The sequence below is a fragment of the Coregonus lavaretus genome (assembly GCF_964263955.1).
Source record: "Coregonus lavaretus genome assembly, chromosome: 33".
Taxonomy (NCBI): Eukaryota; Metazoa; Chordata; class Actinopteri; order Salmoniformes; family Salmonidae; genus Coregonus; species Coregonus lavaretus.
Genome location: NC_140020.1, coordinates 20,147,206 through 20,170,276, shown reverse-complemented (window position 1 = coordinate 20,170,276; position 23,071 = coordinate 20,147,206). Strand labels below are relative to the sequence as shown.

The 23,071-nt window shown below is 41.2% G+C and overlaps 2 protein-coding genes across 2 annotated transcripts; both read right to left on the bottom strand.

Annotated features, from left to right (window-relative positions):
* Positions 1 to 203: 203 nt before the first annotated feature.
* LOC311108374 (cdc42 effector protein 3-like) lies at positions 204 to 4,393 on the bottom strand. The gene is made up of 2 exons (XM_084151010.1): positions 4,063 to 4,393; positions 204 to 2,652 (listed from the first exon to the last, which is right to left on the bottom strand). The coding sequence occupies exon 2, from the start codon at positions 2,554 to 2,556 to the stop codon at positions 1,921 to 1,923; it is 636 nt and encodes a 211-aa protein (XP_084007136.1). The 5' UTR covers positions 2,557 to 2,652; positions 4,063 to 4,393; the 3' UTR covers positions 204 to 1,920.
* Positions 4,394 to 19,048: 14,655 nt separating this feature from the next.
* Positions 19,049 to 22,837, bottom strand: LOC311108050 (DNA repair protein RAD51 homolog A). The gene is made up of 10 exons (XM_084150699.1): positions 22,784 to 22,837; positions 22,071 to 22,181; positions 21,764 to 21,901; positions 21,518 to 21,635; positions 21,296 to 21,387; positions 21,050 to 21,144; positions 20,730 to 20,843; positions 20,375 to 20,504; positions 20,052 to 20,173; positions 19,049 to 19,912 (listed from the first exon to the last, which is right to left on the bottom strand). Exons 2-10 carry the CDS (start codon positions 22,152 to 22,154, stop codon positions 19,789 to 19,791), a joined length of 1,017 nt encoding a protein of 338 aa, XP_084006825.1. The 5' UTR covers positions 22,155 to 22,181; positions 22,784 to 22,837; the 3' UTR covers positions 19,049 to 19,788.
* Positions 22,838 to 23,071: the final 234 nt, after the last annotated feature.

The window sequence follows — 23,071 nt, the reverse complement described above, 5'->3', positions numbered from 1 at the left end:
CTAATCTATCTAATCTATATATCTAATAATCGACATGGACCCACTGGACCATGAAATAATGAAGTAAACTACATGCCACCCAATAAAAGGCTGTGAAATATCGCCATCAGGTGGTGAGGAAAGACAAACTGATGTGATAGTTGTTAGAAGATGTTGTTAAAGAATAAGAGCGGCTCAGCGATGCAAACGGTAAGATCTTACTTGGGTTTATGGTTTTTATTTCACAAATGAAAGCTTATTCTACAGATTTTGCACAAATGTGATTTCCTTGTGCCGAGCAGAGTTCATGCTCCACCTTAACCAAAACAAAATTCTATCTAACAGATTCTGATATGGGAAACGAAAGGATTGTCAGTGAGCTTTGATTTTCTAAATACATTTTTTAGAGACTGATACTGTTCACGATCACACCATAAACCATGTAATAACTTATAAAAGACTTATACAGTTGTATATTCATAAAGGTTTGAACTTAATGAATATACAACTGAAATATAAAATAGGCCTATCTGTATAGACTCTAGTGAGTCATCACTGGGTCATTCCACAAATCAAGTCCCTTTTGGGTAGTGCTACTTGGTCAAAAAATGTTTTATTTCACCTAATTTTAACATTCTGTCATGAAGAGTAACAGGGTTGACCCTAACAGGGTTGACAATTTCATTTTAAATCAGCCATAAATCCCCTTGTGACAGGAGGGATGGAAGCTTGTTGTGTGCAACAGGGAGGGGCAATTGAATGCAAGCTTTACAAAAATGGGTAACAGGGTTTGACGTGTTATGCTCGACCCACTCAGTATTTCACCACAAAAAAACAGAAATTACATTACGATTTGACTATTAGATGTTCAATGTTTCTTTAGATTTTTTTTTAAAGGAACAGTTTCACCATATTAACACAAGAGTTCAGTTCACGTAACAGGGTTGACCTTAAAATGATTTTAACCTAAAAATGAATCACTAATCACATGAAGAAATGACTTTGTCAAAGCAACAAAATAACTAGGGCTTTACAATGATGATGACAACTTGGAGAAATGCTGGGGTTAAGTGGGTTAAAATCTTCCTAGAAGTCACAGAGGGTGCAGAGTTTTGGCACTTTAGCAATTCTTTATTCATATAAAAAAATCTGATGAATAGACATTTTCATGTGGTCTATATTAAAGTGCACTTCAAGTAATATAACAGGCTTTTAAAATGTTATATTGCTGCACAATTTAGACTTAAAATATCCAAGGGACTCAAAAGGGAACAACCCAGCTTCTGTCCTTAGTGCTACTGCATATGTCTGACTTAGACGCTATGGGAGAGCTAGTTTTCACTGTCCCTGTATAGTAGGCCTAAATATTGAAAAGAAAAAGCAACCCGTGTTCTTTTAGGTTTTCACAATAGAAGTTGTCAGACAAGCATAAGTCATAAATGTCTGCCTCACAGCACTGTCTCATACGTAGTTTACCGTCTGTCTTTCTTACCTTTCACAACATGTCTCCTCTATACACCTGTCATACAAATATGTGACATTATCTGTCACTAAGTCACATGATCCAGGTGGAGTGTCATTGGCTCACAGAGCTTTCACCTGAGAAGGGCAACTGTTCAAAGCATTGACCCAGATATGACACATTCCTCTAGTTAGCCAAACTAACAATAGAGGCTCATATTATCTTGCATCCAATATAAGAAAATATTATACAATCTGTCCTCTATGAAGACAGTAATTAAAAATAAATGTGCCAATTAGCATCCTGGCAATTGAAAATAGTCCAGCCCATTTATCCATCCATGACACAACCCCTTTCAATCCCCATTAGAAAGGAAGGAGCTTTGAGTTTTTCTCCCCTATATATGTAGGGTTTCTTGAAAGGCCCTTAGAATAAAACATATTACAATCATATGTATGAGGGCCACACTTCTCAAAGTCTTACTGGTGAAGCTGGTCCATTACTTTCAGGACATCCTCTAGTATGGACGGCCCCAGGTCAAGGTCCAGGACAAAAGACGAGTCTTCATCGACCCCTGGAGGGGCCTCCACTGGGGGACAAGGAGCCTGTTGGGGGGCCGTGTTCAATTCGGATCCATCCGGCCCCATCGTTAACCCTCCCTCCTCCTTCTTTTCCTGCTCCTGCTTTACCTCCTCTCCGTGGTGCAACCTGTCATGCTCCACCACCTCCACACCATCCAGTAAAGGCAGGAAGAGGCACCTCTTGTGCCTGGAAGCCTGGGGAAGGGTTCTGGCTTTGGCGGCCTGTGCATCCATCTCTTCTGGGCTGAGGAGGCGTGGGGGCTTGGGTGGGGGTGGGGGAGTCTCGTTGGGGGTGATGTTAGAGTAGAGGTCCTGGTGGCTTTTAGAGCTGTGGAGGATGAGACTACCGGTCCGCTGGAAGGCTGCGAGGTCGCCGAAGACATCACCGTGGGCATCCATTCCGATGTGGGAGAGGTGGCGGAAGTCGCCCAGCGGTAGGCTGATCATGTTGACTGACAGCAGCTCACGGCGCTTCTGCTTGCGAGGCCAGCGCATGGAGGCCGATTTGAGGTACAAGGTAGTCTTCAGAGGCATCTTGGACTTAATGGCATGTACCGTCAGTGAGTTCAACCCTTTTAGGCTGAGGTGGAGGTCACTCAGTTGAAGGGTCCAGTTGACCTTTAGGCAGCTCTGAAAATGTGAGGACAAACAAACTAGGTTAAGAAAACTCACGTTAAATTATTGGATACTCATTCTTTTGTATATTTTCCATTTAGGCATTTCATAGCTTTACCCCCTAGAAATGCCAATGCTAAACAACCTTTGTCACAATTGTTATAATCATCATATAATCATTTGCCACGATTGTCATGAAATTGGATTCCAGGTTGAGATGGGGTAGCTAGCAATGGCCATATATGGACTGGTACCTGCAGCCATGACTGTATAATAAAATAACCTGTTTTTCTTGTATACATGTCTAAGCAAACACACTGTAATACTATTCTAACTTCACACACATAGCTTGCGGCACAAAGGTTTGTCACGGATTTGACATTAATCTAGTAAGAATCTATGCCTAAAGAGAGCTGAATGCTGAATTATTTGTCTCATAGAAGGAAAAGTCTAAACAACCTCTTGTACTGGAAAGTAGAACACTGAGGCACCTTAGTCTGTTAATAAGTATCCTTGGAGACTTGTTTTATTTCAGGGCCATTACTTTTATCTCTGAACTGATAAAAATGCTTTTTTCTTTTGACTGTTGGTGTTTCTGTGATTGCTTTAGCTTTGGTTTCACTCGATGTCATCGTTCACACTATGTTTATGTGTCTAAAGCTACTTGAAGTTTTGAGATAGTGTTGCAATCATGGCTTGTTGTAACTGGTAGTATCACATTTCACTCAGATTAAAGATTGGAAAGATGAGTGTTTTTCCCCAGGGTAGTGTTTCATATTACCTGTAATGGAACAATGCCTTGGTAATTCTAAGGAAAATGGTTTACGCCTGACTGGAAGACAACCTGGTTAGGGACTTTCCTCATTTGCCTAAAATGTGAAGGTGATACTGTCTTATTTGTATTGTTAGTTATAGCAAAAAGCACCTGAGGAAAATGCTGCTGTTTAGGAATTTTGTCAAATATTTCAGACAATGCAGAAATCCCCAAGGTGGGCTGTTTTTCTGTACAGTTAGTACAAGGTTTTATAAACTTCCTGATAGTTCCAATCATGGATCCTCAACAATTTAGTTCCAATGGATCTACAATTATTTCGTTTTTACATCTAAGATTTGTATGGGACTTTTAGAAGTCTCTCAGAGACAGCTATGAGGACAATGTGTCAAAGATACTGCCTCAGGTAAGCTGAGGTAGCTGGCATGATTCAAATACAGTAAAACTGCCAATTTGTTATGCTGTTTCCAGATGAAAATAATCATTTCTTTGGACAATTAGTTGGTCCACTGACACTAAGTCAACATGTGAACCACTAACTAAAGCCATTACAGTATATAGGCCACACACTGTTTGATCAAGCTGTAGTGAGGGAAAACAATTACTGTAGTGTTCATTCACTTATTGCTTAAAAGTAAGTCTTGAAAGCTTACCAGTGTCTATCGTTGTATCCGGAAGCAGTCTTTCTATGCTTTCTCAGTATATTCGCTCTTCTCGCTCTTCTATGCAGTTTTAGAACACACAGCTCACCAGACATTCCATGTGTGAAAAAGCGCCCCTGACTCTGAAACACTGACAAGGTCTACTATCCTAAAGCACAGACACAAACTGAGCTAGACTGCCTTATCAGCTCACCTATGTCTCTGGGTTGTGTTTGTTTAGAGTGATAAACCTTCGGTCCCTCCACCCTGATTTATCTATATCTCTGTCTGTGTGTCTTCTCTCTTGTGAATATCTTCTCTCAGGTAGTCCTCTAGTCCCAATAAGCTCTAGAATAGAGGATCAGCTCTTATTGTGGAGGCGTGACAAGAGGAGGGGTGTATGACGCTCAGGTGAACTCTAAACTGCTAGGGTTTCTTCAACGAAGGTAGGGAAAGGGGGAAGTGTTCTAGATGATATCACTTTCCCTGTGGGTTGGTGAATGTGGGTTGGTGAATGCATGCAGAAGAAGCCAAAGCGGGGTCTCAATTTACTGTTGAGAGTTATAATATTACAATACACAAGTTGCAATTTCGAAATTTGTTAGTGCATCAGCAGTTTTTCTCTTTAAAAAGTAAGTCTAGCCAGCTACCTACACCTTGTAGTAATCATGGCTGAATAACTGACCAGGCACGCAGAGCTTGTGCCCAGGGGTCCTAACCTCCAGAGGGCCCACATTGATTTTGTTAGTCACTCTCACTCAGATATCATATGAACATGGCATAAGTCATGGCAAAATGTGTAGAATTGCAGGAAATTAGTTTTAAAATTGCAACATTTTATCTCCACCCCATGGCAAAATGTGTAGAAATGCAGAAAATGTGCTTTAAAACCAAAACATTTTCTCTACGCCCCATGGCAAAATACGTAGAATTGCAGGAAATTAGCATTAATAAAAATAAAAATAAATCTCTCTGCCATCAAGAGGGGGACCTCTCAAATGATTTACCCCAAAAAGCTAGGGCCGGCCCTCCCTCCACTCCAAACACACACCACCTCCGTTTGCACAATCCACTCAGTATTAATGAAAAAGTTATTCTCCACTCAGAGACACAATGTTCAGCTTGCCATGATAGTCCTAAAGGTGAATTATGTAATTCATCTCTCACAATGATAAGTATGCTACAAACACTGACTCAGAGTATCTTACATCATGCATTGAGAATTATTGAGAATAATTATTCTCTCATTTAACAGTCTTTCTCATTTTCTTGCCAATTTGTGGATTTGAGCATTATTATAGACTGTTATGCTAGTTTCTGAATTGTGCCTTTTCAAGGCACACAACATTTTGGTTTGCGAAGCAAATGATCAGTCTGGTCCTAGGCTTTTACAGGTCATGAACAGTGGAAAAATGTACCCCTCCAATATTCAGAAGGAATTGCATTACTAAATCACCAGCTGAACACCTTGATTTCTTCGAGGCAGCCTGTTGGGTACACATGGTCAGGAGACCTGCATTCCAGACCCTGTTTGCATCTCACATTCATTAGATAAGGACTTGTTGCATAATCAGGTTGATCGAATATGCAAACAAACCCTCTTTCTCACACCTAAAGAACATGTCGTCTCTCTGAAGGGTATCAAACAAATATCAACCAAAATGGGATGTTAATATCTGGGCTCATATTCACAAAACATCTCAGAGTAGGGGTGCTGATCTAGGATCAAGTCCCCCCTGTCCATATAATCGTATGCATTAGGATCTAAAAAGGTAAATTGATCCAGTTTAGCACTACTCTGAGATGCATTGTGAATATGATTTTAACATCCAATTTTGGTTGATATTTGATTGATACCCTTCAAAGAGACGGCATGATCTTTAGGTGTGAGAAAGAGCGTTAGTTTGCATATTTTGATCAACCTGATTATGCAACAAGTCCTTATCTAATGAATATATAACCTACCATCTAAGGACCGTTCAGACTCTATATGCATTTCTCCTCAGCAGCAGAAGGAAGGAGATGACAAATGGCAAATTAATCTGAAGCTTGTGAAAAATTCACAGAGCACTTTGGGAGGCAGATTCTCACACATTGCACTCCATAGACCTGCTGTAGCCAATAAGGGATGCCACTCACCAGATAAGATCTTTAGTTCACTTCTGTCAGTTACTGGTATTGTGAACTGTGGAAAGAGAGCAAGCAAAGAACCAAATAATAAAACTTACTTTGCCAGTGACTTATGTTCCCTCTAATGTTTTTCGGCACTGAGCAAATTTCAGGTCTGCTGAGCGCAAACTTGAAGGTTGTGAAAATTCTGTACAACTTCCAGCACCCGTTTACTGTGAACACTGAGGCTGTACCCACTTTAAGTTACAGTTTTACAGTGGTCAAGTAGGCTACTGTGGCTATTTGATCATAATGTAGACCCACCAGAGTGCATCCCGTAACATTTTAATAAGGAAATAGCTTTTCTATCATTCAGCCTTCAGTAGCAGCCAATGTGTGGTGTTCAATATAGGCCTACATTCCATGAGACTTTTGAAAAAAACATGCAGGGCTTGACATTAACCTGTTTATCCACTTGTTCTTCAGACAAGGAGGTGACTGAAAATGTTTTTGTGTTGTTTGAGGCAAGAAACCACTTTACAAAATGCATTATTATTCCCATACCATTTTTACAGAGAATCAGACAAATTATGCTACCCTCTGCCTATTGGCTACTTAGCTTATTCAAGCCTCAAAATACAACACCGCTCCTTTAAGACCAAATAAAGCTCTTTACCCGACTCGCTTTTTAAAGATATCTAGAAATGTACACATTTTGTGTTCTTGTAGGAAGCAATCACTCCCTTATTGCTGACTACAAAGTATCTACAGTGCATTCGAAAAGTATTCAGACCCCTTGACTTTTTCCACATTTTGTTACGTTACAGCCTTATTCTAAATGGATTAAATAGTTCCCCCCCCCCCCCCCCTCATCAATCTACACACAATAAACCATAATGAAAAAGCAAAAACTGGTTTTTAGAAATGTTAGTACATAAAAAAAAAAAAATGAAATATCACATTTACATAAGTATTCAGACCCTTCACTCAGTACTTTGTTGAAGCACCTTTGGCAACGATTACAGCCTCGAGTCTTCTTGGGTATGATGCTACAAGCTTGGCACACCTGTATTTGGGGAGTTTCTCCCATTCTTCTCTGCAGATCCTCTCAAGCTCTGTCAGGTTGGATGGGGAGCATCGCTGCACAGCTATTTTCAGGTTTCCAGAGACCTAAGTCGTCTTGGCTGTGTGCTTAGGGTCGTTGTCCTGTTGAAAGGTGATCCTTCGCCCCAGTCTGAGGTCCTGAGCACTCTGGAGCAGGTTTTCATCAAGGATCTCTCTGTACTTTGCTCCATTCATCTTTCCCTCGATCCTGACTAGTCTCCCAATCCCTGCCGCTGAAAAATATCCCCACAGCATGATACTGCCACCACCATGCTTCACAGTAGGGATGGTGCCAGGTTTGCTCCAGACGTGATGCTTGGCATTCTGGCCAAATAGTTCAATCTTGGTTTCATCAGACCAGAGAATCTTGTTTCTCATGGTCTGAGAGTCCTTTAGGTGCCTTTTGGAAAACTCCAAGTGGGCTGTGATGTGCCTTTTAATGAGGAGTGGCTTCCATCATAAAGGCCTGATTGGTGGAGTGCTGCAGAGATGGTTGTCCTTCTGGAAGGTTCTCCCATCTCCACAGAAGAACTCTGGAGCTCTGTCAGCGTGACCATCAGGTTCTTGGTCACCTCCCTGACCAAGGCCCTTCTTCCCCGATTGCTCAGTTTGGCCACACCAGTGTTTCCCCCACGCCTGTCATGGTCACCACAGAGAAGCCCACCTCCTGGAGCTTGTCCAGAACCACCCGGGGAGGCTCGTCCACATGGTACTCCCAACTGGAAATGCAATGATCTAGTTATTATTTGCCTGAGAACACATTGCATTAGTACAATACATTTGCACAATGAAAATCCATGGCAGCCAAAGGTTTTACATTTATAAACCAACACTATGGTGTTTAGGTATTTGTTGTAAATTCATACAGAAACTCAATAAATGGAGTAAGAATAGTTAGGGTCAATTAAGTAACACTAAGGAATATGTATGCCCTTTGAAGGGTATGTTAAATACACATTTGTTAGACTACACTACACATTTTCTGTAGATTCTGTAGTTTATTTTAAAAAGCAGTAAATGATGCAAATTACTCACAAGTTGTTGGTCTTTCTGGCTCCTAAGTAGTTTATTATGGATGGGTCTGAAAACTCATCACCAACCATTGTTGGACCCGTCTCCTAAAGCACAGTGATAATGCAAGGTAAACTTAATTTCCAATGCCCTCCCAATTGGACTGCAACATGATTCGTTTTCTATTACCAATTATATCTTGCACAAATTGTAGAAATAAAGCAAAGTAAAGGATGTTTGCCACAACTTATCTTTATGTTATATTGACATCATTGTGTGGATCTAGTTAAATAAAGCAACACATTGTTGAACACATACATGTCTCTCTCAACATATGCATAATCAATGGTGAAAATAGAAAATAGACTACTGACCAGGCAGAGTAGTGTGCTGATGAGAATATATGGCATCCTTACAAAAGCTTCCCAGATGTTGGATGTTTTGCTGTCTCTCTGTGTGGCTAAATAATGTTCTGTGGTTTGGGGATGCTTCAGGTGATGGAGCTGGGTGAGTTGTGTGTGCACTGACTAAAATCAGCAATTTCCTGCATTGAGAAGGCATCACCAACACAGATACTATCTTTAATATCCTCAAGGCTGTGCTACAGTAAAATGACAGACAGATTAAACAAACTCTGATTGTCTGTAAACTTGTCATTCTGTGCAGACTGCAGAGCAATATTACTAGACATTGGAAAACATATTTTTCTAGAACCCTTTCATTTCACTCAACAAATTAGTCAATGGTTTAATTAGCTTCAGGACCGCAACTATGGGAGTCTGTTGGGACATGGGGCTGACTTGTTACCAAGTACCTAAACTCCGCCACGCGACTCGGAGGTTCATTTAAAAAACATTAGTCAGCGCCATACCCCGTGGAGGAGTTGAGGTACTTGGCAAATATTAGTAGCCTAAAATGTATTATAAATGCACAAAAAATGAAGAACCTTACCTATCCTAAGACTGATGTTTGGCGATGATGAATAAAATAGCTAGGAAACATAATTTTTTGTTGCATAATCTATCATTTCCTTCAAGGGTCCTTGCTATCCGGGATCCTTGGGACTTTTAGGAAACTTTATGGAAACATTGTTTACCGAGGGAATTATTATTATGTAACACATTTTAGGGAATCGTGCGTTTGTGATTCTTCCCAGAGAGGAAGAGGAAAAGAGAGGCCCAACTCGGCGGAAAATCATCTGTCTCCCTCCAGCAGGTGGCGGTTTTTCGTTGTTTCACCCAACAAGCAAGGAGTTTTTGTAAGGAGGTCAATGAGAGAGTGTCGAATTTGGTGATCAAAAAAATTTATGGCTTATTTGATATAAACAGTACCAGCTCCCAAAATGAGTACCGGCACCTATTTCAGTCAAAGTCAAGCACTGACAATAAGTTAGTTTGATGGAAACACATCTCCGGTGGGAAAATATTCAAATTGAATTTGTTGCAAATTGGATGGAAACCTAGCTAATGTCAGGTGTAAAGATGTTGCCAAAAAAGCTTGTTGGTGAAACATAGCCGATCAACCTAGCATAATCTTTCGGGAAGATAATTCAATGTCAGAAAAATGTAAGACCTCCCAACTTATTAAACACATTGTTTGGAATGAAATACCAAATTGATTCTGTATTGACCAAACATCTTTTCAACCAATTGACCTCGAAAGTGTTATGTCAACAAAATCCAACACTTCCAGACCTCCTTCAGATCTCTTATTTGAGAGACTTCTTTTTACAAATGAAGAATTAAGAAGGGATGTCTCCTGAGTGGCGCAGTGGTCTAAGGCACTGCATCGCAGTGCTAGCTGTGCCACTAGAGATCCTGGTTCGAATCCAGGCTCTGTCGTAGCCGGCCGTGACCGGGAGACCCATGGGGCGGCGCGCAATTGGCCCAGCGTCGTCCAGGGTAGGGGAGGGAATGGCCTGCAGGGATGTAGCTCAGTTGATAGAGCATGGTGTTTGCAACGCCAGGGTTGGGGGTATGAAAAAAATAATAATAATAATGTAAGTCGCTCTGGATAAGAGCGTCTGCTAAATGACGTAAATGTAAATGTAAGAAAGAAAATGTATGCACTCACTAACTGTAAGTCACTCTGGATAAGAGCGTCTGCTAAATGACTAAAATGTAAATGTAAATGAAGTCAAGAAAGATCTTGTTAATCTCTTTAAAGGTAGAGTGATTTACAAATAAAGAATATGAGGGGTACACAAACCAGACAGTCCCTCTGCCTTGGACAGAAGCACTCTCCCAAGTACAGTGGGGAAAAAAAGTATTTAGTCAGCCACCAATTGTGCAAGTTCTTCCACTTAAAAAGATGAGAGAGGCCTGTAATTTTCATCATAGGTACACGTCAACTATGACAGACAAAATGAGAGAAAAAAAATCCAGAAAATCACATTGTAGGATTTTTAATGAATTTATTTGCAAATTATAGTGGACAATAAGTATTTGGTCAATAACAAAAGTTTCTCAATACTTTGTTATATACCCTTTGTTGGCAATGACACAGGTCAAACGTTTTCTGTAAGTCTTCACAAGGTTTTTACACACTGTTGCTGGTATTTTGGCCCATTCCTCCATGCAGATCTCCTCTAGAGCAGTGATGTTTTGGGGCTGTCGCTGGGCAACACAGACTTTCAACTCCCTCCAAAGATTTTCTATGGGGTTGAGATCTGGAGACTGGCTAGGCCACTCCAGGACCTTGAAATGCATCTTACGAAGCCACTCCTTCGTTTGCCCGGGCGGTGTGTTTGGGATCATTGTCATGCTGAAAGACCCAGCCACGTTTCATCTTCAATGCCCTTGCTGATGGAAGGAGGTTTTCACTCAAAATCTCACAATACATGGCCCCATTCATTCTTTCATTTACACGGATCAGTCGTCCTGGTCCCTTTGCAGAAAAACAGGCCCAAAGCATGATGTTTCCACCCCCATGCTTCACAGTAGGTATGGTGTTCTTTGGATGCAACTCAGCATTCTTTGTCCTCCAAACACGACGAGTTGAGTTTTTACCAAAAAGTTATATTTTGGTTTCATCTGACCATATGACATTCTCCCAATCCTCTTCTGGATCATCCAAATGCACTCTAGCAAACTTCAGACGGGCCTGGACATGTACTGGCTTAAGCAGGGGGACACGTCTGGCACTGCAGGATTTGAGTCCCTGGCGGCGTAGTGTGTTACTGATGGTAGGCTTTGTTACTTTGGTCCCAGCTCTCTGCAGGTCATTCACTAGGTCCCCCCGTGTGGTTCTGGGATTTTTGCTCACCGTTCTTGTGATCATTTTGACCCCACGGGGTGAGATCTTGCGTGGAGCCCCAGATCGAGGGAGATTATCAGTGGTCTTGTATGTCTTCCATTTCCTAATAATTGCTCCCACAGTTGATTTCTTCAAACCAAGCTGCTTACCTATTGCAGATTCAGTCTTCCCAGCCTGGTGCAGGTCTACAATTTTGTTTCTGGTGTCCTTTGACAGCTCTTTGGTCTTGGCCATAGTGGAGTTTGGAGTGTGACTATTTGAGGTTGTGGACAGATGTCTTTTATACTGATAACAAGTTCAAACAGGTGCCATTAATACAGGTAACGAGTGGAGGACAGAGGAGCCTCTTAAAGAAGAAGTTACAGGTCTATTGACCAAATACTTATTTTCCACCATAATTTGCAAATAAATTCATTAAAAATCCTACAATGTGATTTTCTGGAATTTTTTTCTCTCATTTTGTCTGTCATCGTTGACGTGTATCTATGATGAAAATTACAGGCCTCTCTCATCTTTTTAAGTGGGAGAACTTGCACAATTGGTGGCTGACTAAATACTTTTTCCCCCACTGTATAGATAGATCCCTTTGTAGCCAATTATTAAATATGTTCTTGGTTTTAATATTCATAAATTCATATGTTGTCTGCCTAAATGATTTTTAGATAGATGTATTCCTAAATATTAAATGCAGTTCTTTAGAGGAATATTATCTATTTATTTATCATGAGAGTCATATAAACATAAGATTTCACATTTAGAAACATTCAGTTTGAATCCAGAAGCAATAGAGAATGCAGTGCTGGAATTAAGAGTATGGTCTTTGTCTTATAAAAAAATAGTAGTATCGTCAACCAGCTGGGAAATGTTGATTTCTATGTCAAAAGTTGATAAGCCATGCAAATTTGAATTATTCAGAATATCTAGAGATAGAAGTTCCACTACCAAAATTAATTTTAAAAAGGCAAAATTGGACATCCCTGTTGTACACTTCTGTTGATACTGAATATTTTGGATGTATTAAGGTTTAGTATCACATACAGTGGGGGAAAGAAGTATTTAGTCAGCCACCAATTGTGAAAGTTCTCCCACTTAAAAAGATGAGAGAGGCCTGTAATTTTCATCATAGGTACACGTCAACTATGACAGACAAAATGAGAAAAGAAAATCCAGAAAATCACATTGTAGGATTTTTAATGAATTTATTTGCAAATTATGGTGGAAAATAAGTATTTGGTCACCTACAAACAAGCAAGATTTCTGGCTCTCACAGACCTGTAACTTCTTCTTTAAGAGGCTCCTCTGTCCTCCACTCGTTACCTGTATTAATGGCACCTGTTTGAACTTGTTATCAGTATAAAAGACACCTGTCCACAACCTCAAACAGTCACACTCCAAACTCCACTATGGCCAAGACCAAAGAGCTGTCAAAGGACACCAGAAACAAAATTGTAGACCTGCACCAGGCTGGGAAGACTGAATCTGCAATAGGTAAGCAGCTTGGTTTGAAGAAATCAACTGTGGGAGCAATTATTAGGAAATGGAAGACATACAAGACCACTGATAATCTCCCTCGATCTGGGGCTCCACGCAAGATCTCACCCCGTGGGGTCAAAATGATCACAAGAACGGTGAGCAAAAATCCCAGAACCACACGGGGGGACCTAGTGAATGACCTGCAGAGAGCTGGGACCAAAGTAACAAAGCCTACCATCAGTAACACACTACGCCGCCAGGGACTCAAATCCTGCAGTGCCAGACGTGTCCCCCTGCTTAAGCCAGTACATGTCCAGGCCCGTCTGAAGTTTGCTAGAGTGCATTTGGATGATCCAGAAGAGGATTGGGAGAATGTCATATGGTCAGATGAAACCAAAATATAACTTTTTGGTAAAAACACAACTCGTCGTGTTTGGAGGACAAAGAATGCTGAGTTGCATCCAAAGAACACCATACCTACTGTGAAGCATGGGGGTGGAAACATCATGCTTTGGGGCTGTTTTTCTGCAAAGGGACCAGGACGACTGATCAGTGTAAAGGAAAGAATGAAAGGGCCATGTATCATGAGATTTTGAGTGAAAACCTCCTTCCATCAGCAAGGGCATTGAAGATGAAACGTGGCTGGGTCTTTCAGCATGACAATGATCCCAAACACACCGCCCGGGCAACGAAGGAGTGGCTTCGTAAGAAGCATTTCAAGGTCCTGGAGTGGCCTAGCCAGTCTCCAGATCTCAACCCCATAGAAAATCTTTGGAGGGAGTTGAAAGTCCGTGTTGCCCAGCGACAGCCCCAAAACATCACTGCTCTAGAGGAGATCTGCATGGAGGAATGGGCCAAAATACCAGCAACAGTGTGTGAAAACCTTGTGAAGACTTACAGAAAACGTTTGACCTGTGTCATTGCCAACAAAGGGTATATAACAAAGTATTGAGAAACTTTTGTTATTGACCAAATACTTATTTTCCACCATAATTTGCAAATAAATTCATAAAAAATCCTACAATGTGATTTTCTGCATTTATTTTTCTCATTTTGTCTGTCATAGTTGACGTGTACCTATGATGAAAATTACAGGCCTCTCATCTTTTTAAGTGGGAGAACTTGCACAATTGGTGGCTGACTAAATACTTTTTTCCCCCACTGTAACTATTTATACCTTTGTAAAACATGTGAATTACTTTGATAAAATGTTCACTGAAACCAAACATTTTCAGAGACCGAAAGAGAAATTAATGGTCAATTGTGTCAAAGGCTTTACAAAAGTCTAGAAATAAAATAACAGCGTCTGAGTCAATTGCTTCTGAATAGTCCATAAGGTCCAAGACTAAACCAATGTTGGAACTTATGTGACGGCCCTTCATAAATCCTGTTTGAGTTGAATTTTTAATTGTATCTATTCCTTTCTTTAATCTTTTGGCATAAACCAGAGCAATCAATTTGTAATCAATATTTAATAAAGTGATTGGTCTCCAATTGTCAATGAGAAAAGGGTCTTTATCAGGCTTCGGAATCTGTGAAATAAGGCCCTGCTTCATAGTGGAAACCATTTCACAATTTTCAATGCAATCTTGAAACATATTAGAAATAGGGTCTTCTAGTAACTCCCAAAACTACCTATACAATTCAACTGACAGGCCATCAGGCCAGGTGATTTCCCTTTTTTCTCCGTGATTGACGCAAGTGATTCGCAAACTGAGTGGAAATCATTCTCAATCACAGGGACATACAGTTGAAGTCGGAAGTTTACATACACTTAGGTTGGAGTCATTAAAACTTGTTTTTCAACCACTCCACAAATGTCTTGTTAACGAACTATAGTTTTGGCAAGTCGGTTAGGACATCTACTTTGTGCATGACACAAGTAATTTTTCCAACAATTGTTTACAGACAGATTATTTCACTTATAATTCACTGTATCACAATTCCAGTGGGTCAGAAGTTTACATACACTAAGTTGACTGTGCCTTTAAACAGCTTGGAAAATTCCAGAAAATGATGTCATGGCTTTAGAAGCTTCTGATAGGCTAATTGACATAATTTGAGTCAATTGGAGGTGTACCTGTGGATGTATTTCAAGGCCTACCTTCAAACTCAGTGCCTCTTTGCTTGACATCATGGGAAAATCAAAAGATAAATCAGCCAAGCCCTCAGAAAAAAAATGGTAGACCTCCACATGTCTGGTTCATCCTTGGGAGCAATTTCCAAACGCCTGCAGATATAGATACTTTTGTACCTGTTTCCTCCAGCATCTTCACAAGGTCCTTTGCTGTTGTTCTGGGATTGATTTGCACTTTTCGCACCAAAGTACATTAATCTCTAGGAGACAGAACGCGTCTCCTTCCTGAGCGGTATGACGGCTGCGTGGTCCCATGGTGTTTATACTTGCGTACTATTGTTTGTACAGATGAATGTGGTACCTTCAGGCGTTTGGAAATTGCTCTCAAGGATGAACCAGACTTGTGGAGGTCTACAAATTTTATTCTGAAGTCAATCATGTCAAATTCGTTACTATGATGTGATGTCATTAAAGACGGTGGAACAACATAACTGTATCTCTGCGGGTGTACATTTCCCAGTTATGAGGTTTGCATCTAATTTTTGTATAAAACGAATGATTAAGTATAATAATACTTTTGTGAAGATAACAATGTGATTTTAGCATTCTAGATGAGATTATTGTTTTCCATATTGATTTGTTCTCAGTCAGTGGCCACGCCCAGATGAGCACAAACATAATGGAACGGCCCTTTTACCCCGAGTGCATAAAAAGCCTTGAAAAACTAATTAACATTAGACAGGCAGACGTGAAGCGTGAGCTAAACGTTACAAAATGGTTAGACCAGAAAGACCAGAAAACGTGAGACGTTAGTCCACACGTTTGAAATGGAGAAACTCTGAAACTCTCAACTGCTACACGAGGTGAAGAAGAAGACAATGCACTAGACCTTCTTGCAGGTTCAAGGATTATGCGATGTTCAGAATGAGACTGATAAGAAGTAATTATTTATAATAAGTGACTTATCGATATAACATAATAGTTTAATTAATTAATTCGGGAGATGGTAACTCGTTAAACAACTTTTTCCGTAGTGCCCCAAATTCCTAATGAATTAATTGTTACATGATTAATTTAATCGAGTGACAATTAAACATAGTTAGGTGATTTGATAAATAACAGTCAGACATTAAAGTAAGTGACGTCACAACACCTGATGTCCTCTCCCTCTACCTCTCTTACACCTTGGATTTTCAGATTCCACCTGCGAGAGTAACGTTGAAGTTCAGCTAGACTCTCACTCAGCTCCTTATTTTGGGACTGCAGTTTCTTCACCTCGTTCTCTAGAAACGTTATATTTTCCTTGTTCCCACTCACATCTGTGTGAAACTGATGGACAGTCTCTGACAAACTATCCATCTTCTTTGATGTTTCTTTGGTAGCCCGCTCTATGGTGGAAACTTGTGGCATCTTGATTAATAGTCAGGGTCTGGACATGGAAATGCCCTCTTTCACGTTTTTCTCCAGTAGACTTTTGCTTTCTCCAGTAGACTTTTGCTTGGGGTCTGTGAGGTAAAGGGGTTGAAAGGCTCTCGTCCTGGTCCATCTCGTTCTTTCTCTTGCTTGAGCTTGCGTCATCCTGTGTCCATGCTGCTCTGGCTCTTGTCGTTGCTAGCTAACATGCCTGCCGTCTTCCGTGAGACTTGGCTATGTCATCTTCTGTTGTCTTTCTGTCGTGTTCTGCACCCCTCAACTTGACAAAAACTAATTCTAAAAGGATAGGCGGGAGATTGACAGCCTGCCGTGCCGCTTTATGGTCAACGACTCCCATTGTTAGAGTGGAGAGACATGTATCTTGTTAGTACAGTGAGGGAAAAAAGTATTTGATCCCCTGCTGATTTTGTACGTTTGCCCACTGACAAAGAAATGATCAGTCTATAATTTTAATGGTAGGTTTATTTGAAGAGTGAGAGACAGAATAACAACGACAAAATCCAGAAAAACACATGTCAAAAATGTTATAAATTGATTTGCATTTTAATGAGGGAAATAAGTATTTGACCCCCTCTCAATCAGAAAGATTTCTGGCTCCCAGGTGTCTTTTATACAGGTAACAAACTGAGATTAGGAGCACACTTTTATACAGGTAACGAGCTGAGATTAGGAGCACACTCTTAAAGGGAGTGCTCCTAATCTCAGTTTGTTACCTGTATAAAAGACACCTGTCCACAGAAGCAATCAATCAATCAGATTCCAAACTCTCCACCATGGCCAAGACCAAAGAGCTCTCCAAGGATGTCAGGGACAAGATTGTAGACCTACACAAGGCTGGAATGGGCTACAAGACCATCGCCAAGCAGCTGGTGAGAAGGTGACAACAGTTGGTGCGATTATTCGCAAATGGAAGAAACACAAAATAACTGTCAATCTCCCTCGGCCTGGGGCTCCATGCAAGATCTCACCTCATGGAGTTGCAATGATCATGAGAACAGTGAGGAATCAACCCAGAACTACACGGGAGGATCTTGTCAATAATCTCAAGGCAGCTGGGACCATAGTCACCAAGAAAACAATTGGTAACACACTACGCCGTGAAGGACTGAAATCCTGCAGCGCCCGCAAGGTCCCCCTGCTCAAGAAAGCACATATACAGGGCCGTCTGAAGTTTGCCAATGAAGATCTGAATGATTTGGAGGAGGAGGAATGCTGCCTATGACCCCAAGAACACCATCCCCACCGTCAAACATGGAGGTGGAAACATTATGCTTTGGGGGTGTTTTTCTGCTAAGGGGACAGGACAACTTCACCGCATCAAAGGGATGATGGACAGGGCCGTCAAATCTTGGGGGAGAACCTCCTTCCCTCAGCCAGGGCATTGAAAATGGGTCGTGGATGGATATTCCAGCATGACAATGACCCAAAACACACGGCCAAGGCAACAAAAGAGTGGCTCAAGAAGAAGCATATTAAGGTCCTGGAGTGGCCTAGCCAGTCTCCAGACCTTAATCCCATAGAAAATCTGTGGAGGGAGCTGAAGGTTCGAGTTGCCAAACGTCAGCCTCGAAACCTTAATGACTTGGAGAAGATCTGCAAAGAGGAGTGGGACAAAATCCCTCCTGAGATGTGTGCAAACCTGGTGGCCAACTACAAGAAACATCTGACCTCTGTGATTGCCAACAAGGGTTTTGCCACCAAGTACTAAGTCATGTTTTGCAGAGTCGTCGAATACTTATTTCCCTCATTAAAATGCAAATCAATTTATAAAATTTCTGACATGCGTTTTTCTGGATTTTTTGGGTTTTATTCTGTCTCTCACTGTTCAAATAAACCTACCATTAAAAATATAGACTGATCATGTCTTTCAGTGGGCAAACATACAAAATCAGCAGGGGATCAAATACTTTTTTCCTCCTCACTGTACCTCTGAGATGTGTTTTTGTTATACAGAAATATTACTTTTTTAATCTGAATTATTTATCTGTTTTCAAAGCAGTAGGCATGTTGTAAATCAAATGATACAAACCCCTCAAAAATCAATTTTAATTCTAGGTTGTAAGGCAACAAAATAGGAAAAATGCCAAGGGGGTGAATACTTTCGCAAGCCACTGTAGATATCATGATTATTATTTTGAAGATTGTGTGTAATGTGTAGTGAAATTGTTTCAATGAACCAAGCACCAGCCCATGTAATGGCATTTTAGAAGAAGCATGGAGCTATTCTTCTTAGGTTAACTACTGTAAGTACATAACTGAAGACATCAATCTACCTTGTTTCCAGTGTGTTATGCTGCTGATTTTTGTTTTGAGGAAATGTTTACAGCTGATGATTTGCATTCATTAAAGATTAATTAAATCTTACTTGGCACACATTGCATTTGTATTCTTCCATTTATGTTGGTTTCAATAGGACTAAGTTAATACTATTTTAACATTCCAATACAGTCCTTTAAAATGGATATCATGTCAATTTGGGAAAATATGTAAACTAAGTAAGACTGAGTTGAAATAACCTATGTAGACAGGAGATCTAATGATAAAATAATTTTAATACAATGCATCTTATACAGAAACTATAGTTCTTGAATGTACAAACAAATAGGGAAAATTGAGTAGTTAACGGTAGTAAACCTTGTTAGTTAGGGGGCATGTACTGACGTTTATTCTATTAAGAGCAGATGTTTGACAAATAAAGATAATTGATATATTGATGTACAGTTGTAATGTCAAATACAAAGATGATGATTTAAATGAAAAACACACTGGTAGAAAACCAGACACCCTTGAAAAACAAAATAACAAACATTTTCTAAATATGTCCACGTCATCCAGTGGAGTTAACACTATTAGAATTATTATTTTACAAGTCCATTGGGTTGGTGAAAAATGTCACATTTGTGAAGCTGAGCTCCCTCTGGTTCTCAAAGCCTCTATAGGCCCATATACTGTACAATACAAATCAGTATACAGTGTAAGCCTAAGCATGTGCGCATCACTGTGCTCCTTAGGGCAATAGGCAACATTCTCCATGCAAAAGTACCCTCTCGTAGTGTAGGAATGCATTCTTCCCTCAGTAATGGGACGGTCCAAAATCATATCAACCCAACAGTTATGGCTAGCATCTCCCCATTAGCCATTTTTCTTAGCTCTTGCCTCAGGGAAGTGTGTACACACAAACACACAAGAGCTGCCATTGTGCAAGTCTATGGTGAGGGGCATAGCCACATGACATACAGCCATGCTCTCACTCCCTGGTATGGTGGCAGCTGAGCTCAGTCCTTGGCGTCGCCCACCCCATCTGCGTTGATGGCAAACATGGCTTCAGACTCTGGAAGGCAGGGCGAGTCGTAGATTTTGCAGATCCTCGTTTCCCCACGGCCTTTCCTCAAGTACAGTCTGAAAACAAGGAGCGGTTTTAGCTTGATAGCTAGCTGTATTCTTCTAGAACCCAGGGGCTTAACAAGTGGTATGCTATGTTTGAAAAAATTTGAATGTGACAAAGAGGGAGTAAGAAGGGGTCAATGGAGTCACTCACCGCGTAGTGGAGGCATGTGCCATGATGTTGCCCCCAATAGGTTTTTTAGGGTCTGCCGAGAACATGGCAGCACCGTCTACCTGGGCCACCACCTGATTGGTTATCACCACGGCAACGCCATACTGTGACAAGGCGCGAGACAAATTTTTTTTTAGCGTTATGACCATACCATGAAGAGAGTTGTGCACACACATAAAATTGATCTACAGAGAAGGGTTCAGAACGTTGCTGATATAAACATATTGCATTAGACCGACACCAGCGCAATAGATAAGGAGTTCGGCGAACAGACAAAGCCCCTGTAATTCTAGCCCTGACCTTACCTCGTCTGCTAGCCTCAGTAGCATTCTCAGGAAGCGTCCCAGGTGGCCTTGCCGTGCAGCGAGCTCTCCCCTCCCGGAGTAGTCAGTCCTGTAGAGGGCTGTGGCACTGTCCACTATCAGCAGGGCATACCTGAGAGAGAGAGAAGGGGCCACATGGTTAAAGACCTATAGTGTTGCAGACTGGGTGACCATAGGGGTACTTTACTAGGATTTCCTTGAGGGTGCCCTTATTCCAGATCACCAACTCATGTTACAAACAATACTATTAACATGGAAGGAAAGCAATGTATGTGAGAAATTGAAAAACATCTGAAGGATCGGAAACTTCACGAAGAGGGAGGGAGATGGGCCTGACCTGGACTCTGCCATCATGGCTGAGGCTTGGTAAAGCAGCTGGGTCTGGTGGTCTGTGTTAAAGGCCCTAGCGTAGGCTACGTTGTCCAGAACGTCACTCCCAACAAGTCCATACCTAATAAAAGACACAACAGTACATTCTAGTGTGATACAGCTTTTTGAAGGAAGTACTGCATTTGCAATGGTAACTCTCTGAACAGACAGAAATTGATGCCCGTTATTCCTGTAGTGGAATAGTGTTGCTCCAAATTTCTATCTGTCAGTGTCATATAACCCAGTAGCTACTCCATTGTTATTGTGTTAGTCCATGAGAGAACTCACCTCTCTGCTACAGCCAGTAACCTCTCTGGCCTGAAGGTCCCCTCTGTGTCAATGTACATGGCTTTGCCCTCTCCACCACCCTGGTCAATGGGCAACTGAGTTGGGGAAAAGCACAATAAATCTAAAAATTGAATGTCCTGAGTGCTATCGTCATATGCTGTGAGCAGATGTGATTGGTATGAGATAAGAGTGTACAGCAAAGTCTTCCTTTATTAGTGTGAAAAAGAATGGCACCATGACCAGTACCTGACAGGTGACTGCAAGGGTGTGGCACAGCTGTGTCTTTCCTGTCCGGAACTCTCCAAACATTTCTGTGATGGAGCCTGTCTCTATCCCACCTGAGAGAGAGAGAAAAACTTTTTCATACTAACGATAACGACAAATACAACTGGGCAACTCAAAAAACGTGTCCTGAGTCATAAACAATGGTTCTAAAATCTAGGTAACTGCCAACGATCCCAGCCTCACCCTGTAGCAGCTTGTCCAGCTCTTTAGACCCAGTGGAGACTTGGATGATTTCAGCTCGGCGTTGGTGGAACTCTGTTGCTGTGGTGAAGCCCATGGGCACTAGTTTGGCAGCTTCAGCCTGGAGAAAATACCATAGAGGTAGAGGAACATCAGCCACAGTCATTATATCAGGCCTAATGTCAACTGTGGGCAACCCAAAATGAGCAGAAAATAAAAACTCTGATTGGTATATGAAGGTGACCTAACCAGGACTTTGTCTGCTTTGGCCTCACTGATCCCCTTGATGTTAAGCAGCTCCTTCTTGGGGGCATAGGCCACTGCCTCAATGGTGTGGAAGCCTGCATCCTCCAGTTTCTTTAGGTCACTGGCACTGATGCCACATTGCTGTGTAGGAGACATTGCAAATGACACTACCATCATGCATTTGATGTGAAGACGGAACATTTGAATATTAATCAGTTCTGCCTAGTACGGGGAATTGCCTGTCATTATCAGCCAAACATAGCTAATACTGTACCCCTGATAAATTAGGAATAAATGCACCAACACCTACCTCAAGTCTGCTCAGTGGCTGTGGTCCAAAACTCTCCTCCTCCTCTACCTCTGCCTCCACCCTGGCCTCGCTCCTCACAGCCATCTTGATTTATGGACAGGTGAGGTATGTCTGTCAAAGGGGAACATATTTGAAGGTGCATGGGTGCAAGAGTTATAACTCTATAGCTAGTAAACAAGTATTTTTCACAGTGGACAAAACAACTGCGAGGCAGATAGTACTTTCCATTGTGTTAGTTACTGAGACACACTTGATCAAGACAGGGTTGTTTTCTCATTGGAATTGAGAAATTATTCTAACTACCAAGAGATGTTACACAACCGGAAATTGAAACTAACTACACTAGTAACTGGTAAAGTTGTTGATGTTGACCTTTCCAGCTTTCAGTCTGTTCAGGCATCTAGTTATCAAACAATTATTGACTTACTAAGTGAAAATATAAGATTTAACTAGCTAGGCCACCTAGTAGGTGTTGTATTTCTGGTTTACTGGTCTTGCAGTCTTTGCATTTGATTGATATTCATTAAAGGTAGGTAACGTTCGCTAGCATTAGGCTAATTTGTTCTGCTGAGATACTGAATGACATGATCTGGCATGTCTGTGAGTGACTTGGCTTACGTCCATATGTTTAACTCAAAATAGTACCTAGGTCATGTTAATTTTAAGTTATGGCATAGGATTTATCCAATGTTATAATAACAGCGTCCACTTACCTCTAGTTTTTCTTGCTTGAACCAAAATCTCCCGCTCGCTAGTCAACGTACTTGTTTAGCAGGCTACGTAATTACGCTAACCCTTCCCTCGAGCGCTGGGATTGGACATTGTTGGGCTGCATCTCAATGATAAACATGTACTTCCTTTCATTCCCTTGATCTGCACCTGGAAAAACAATATACGGAAGCAAGGAAAATATAGTGGTCAGTGAGCACTATATAACCTATGCGTTTGCTATTTATAAAAACGGTTGGCTGCTATGCCCTCACCCGTCTGGGCAGTAGGCT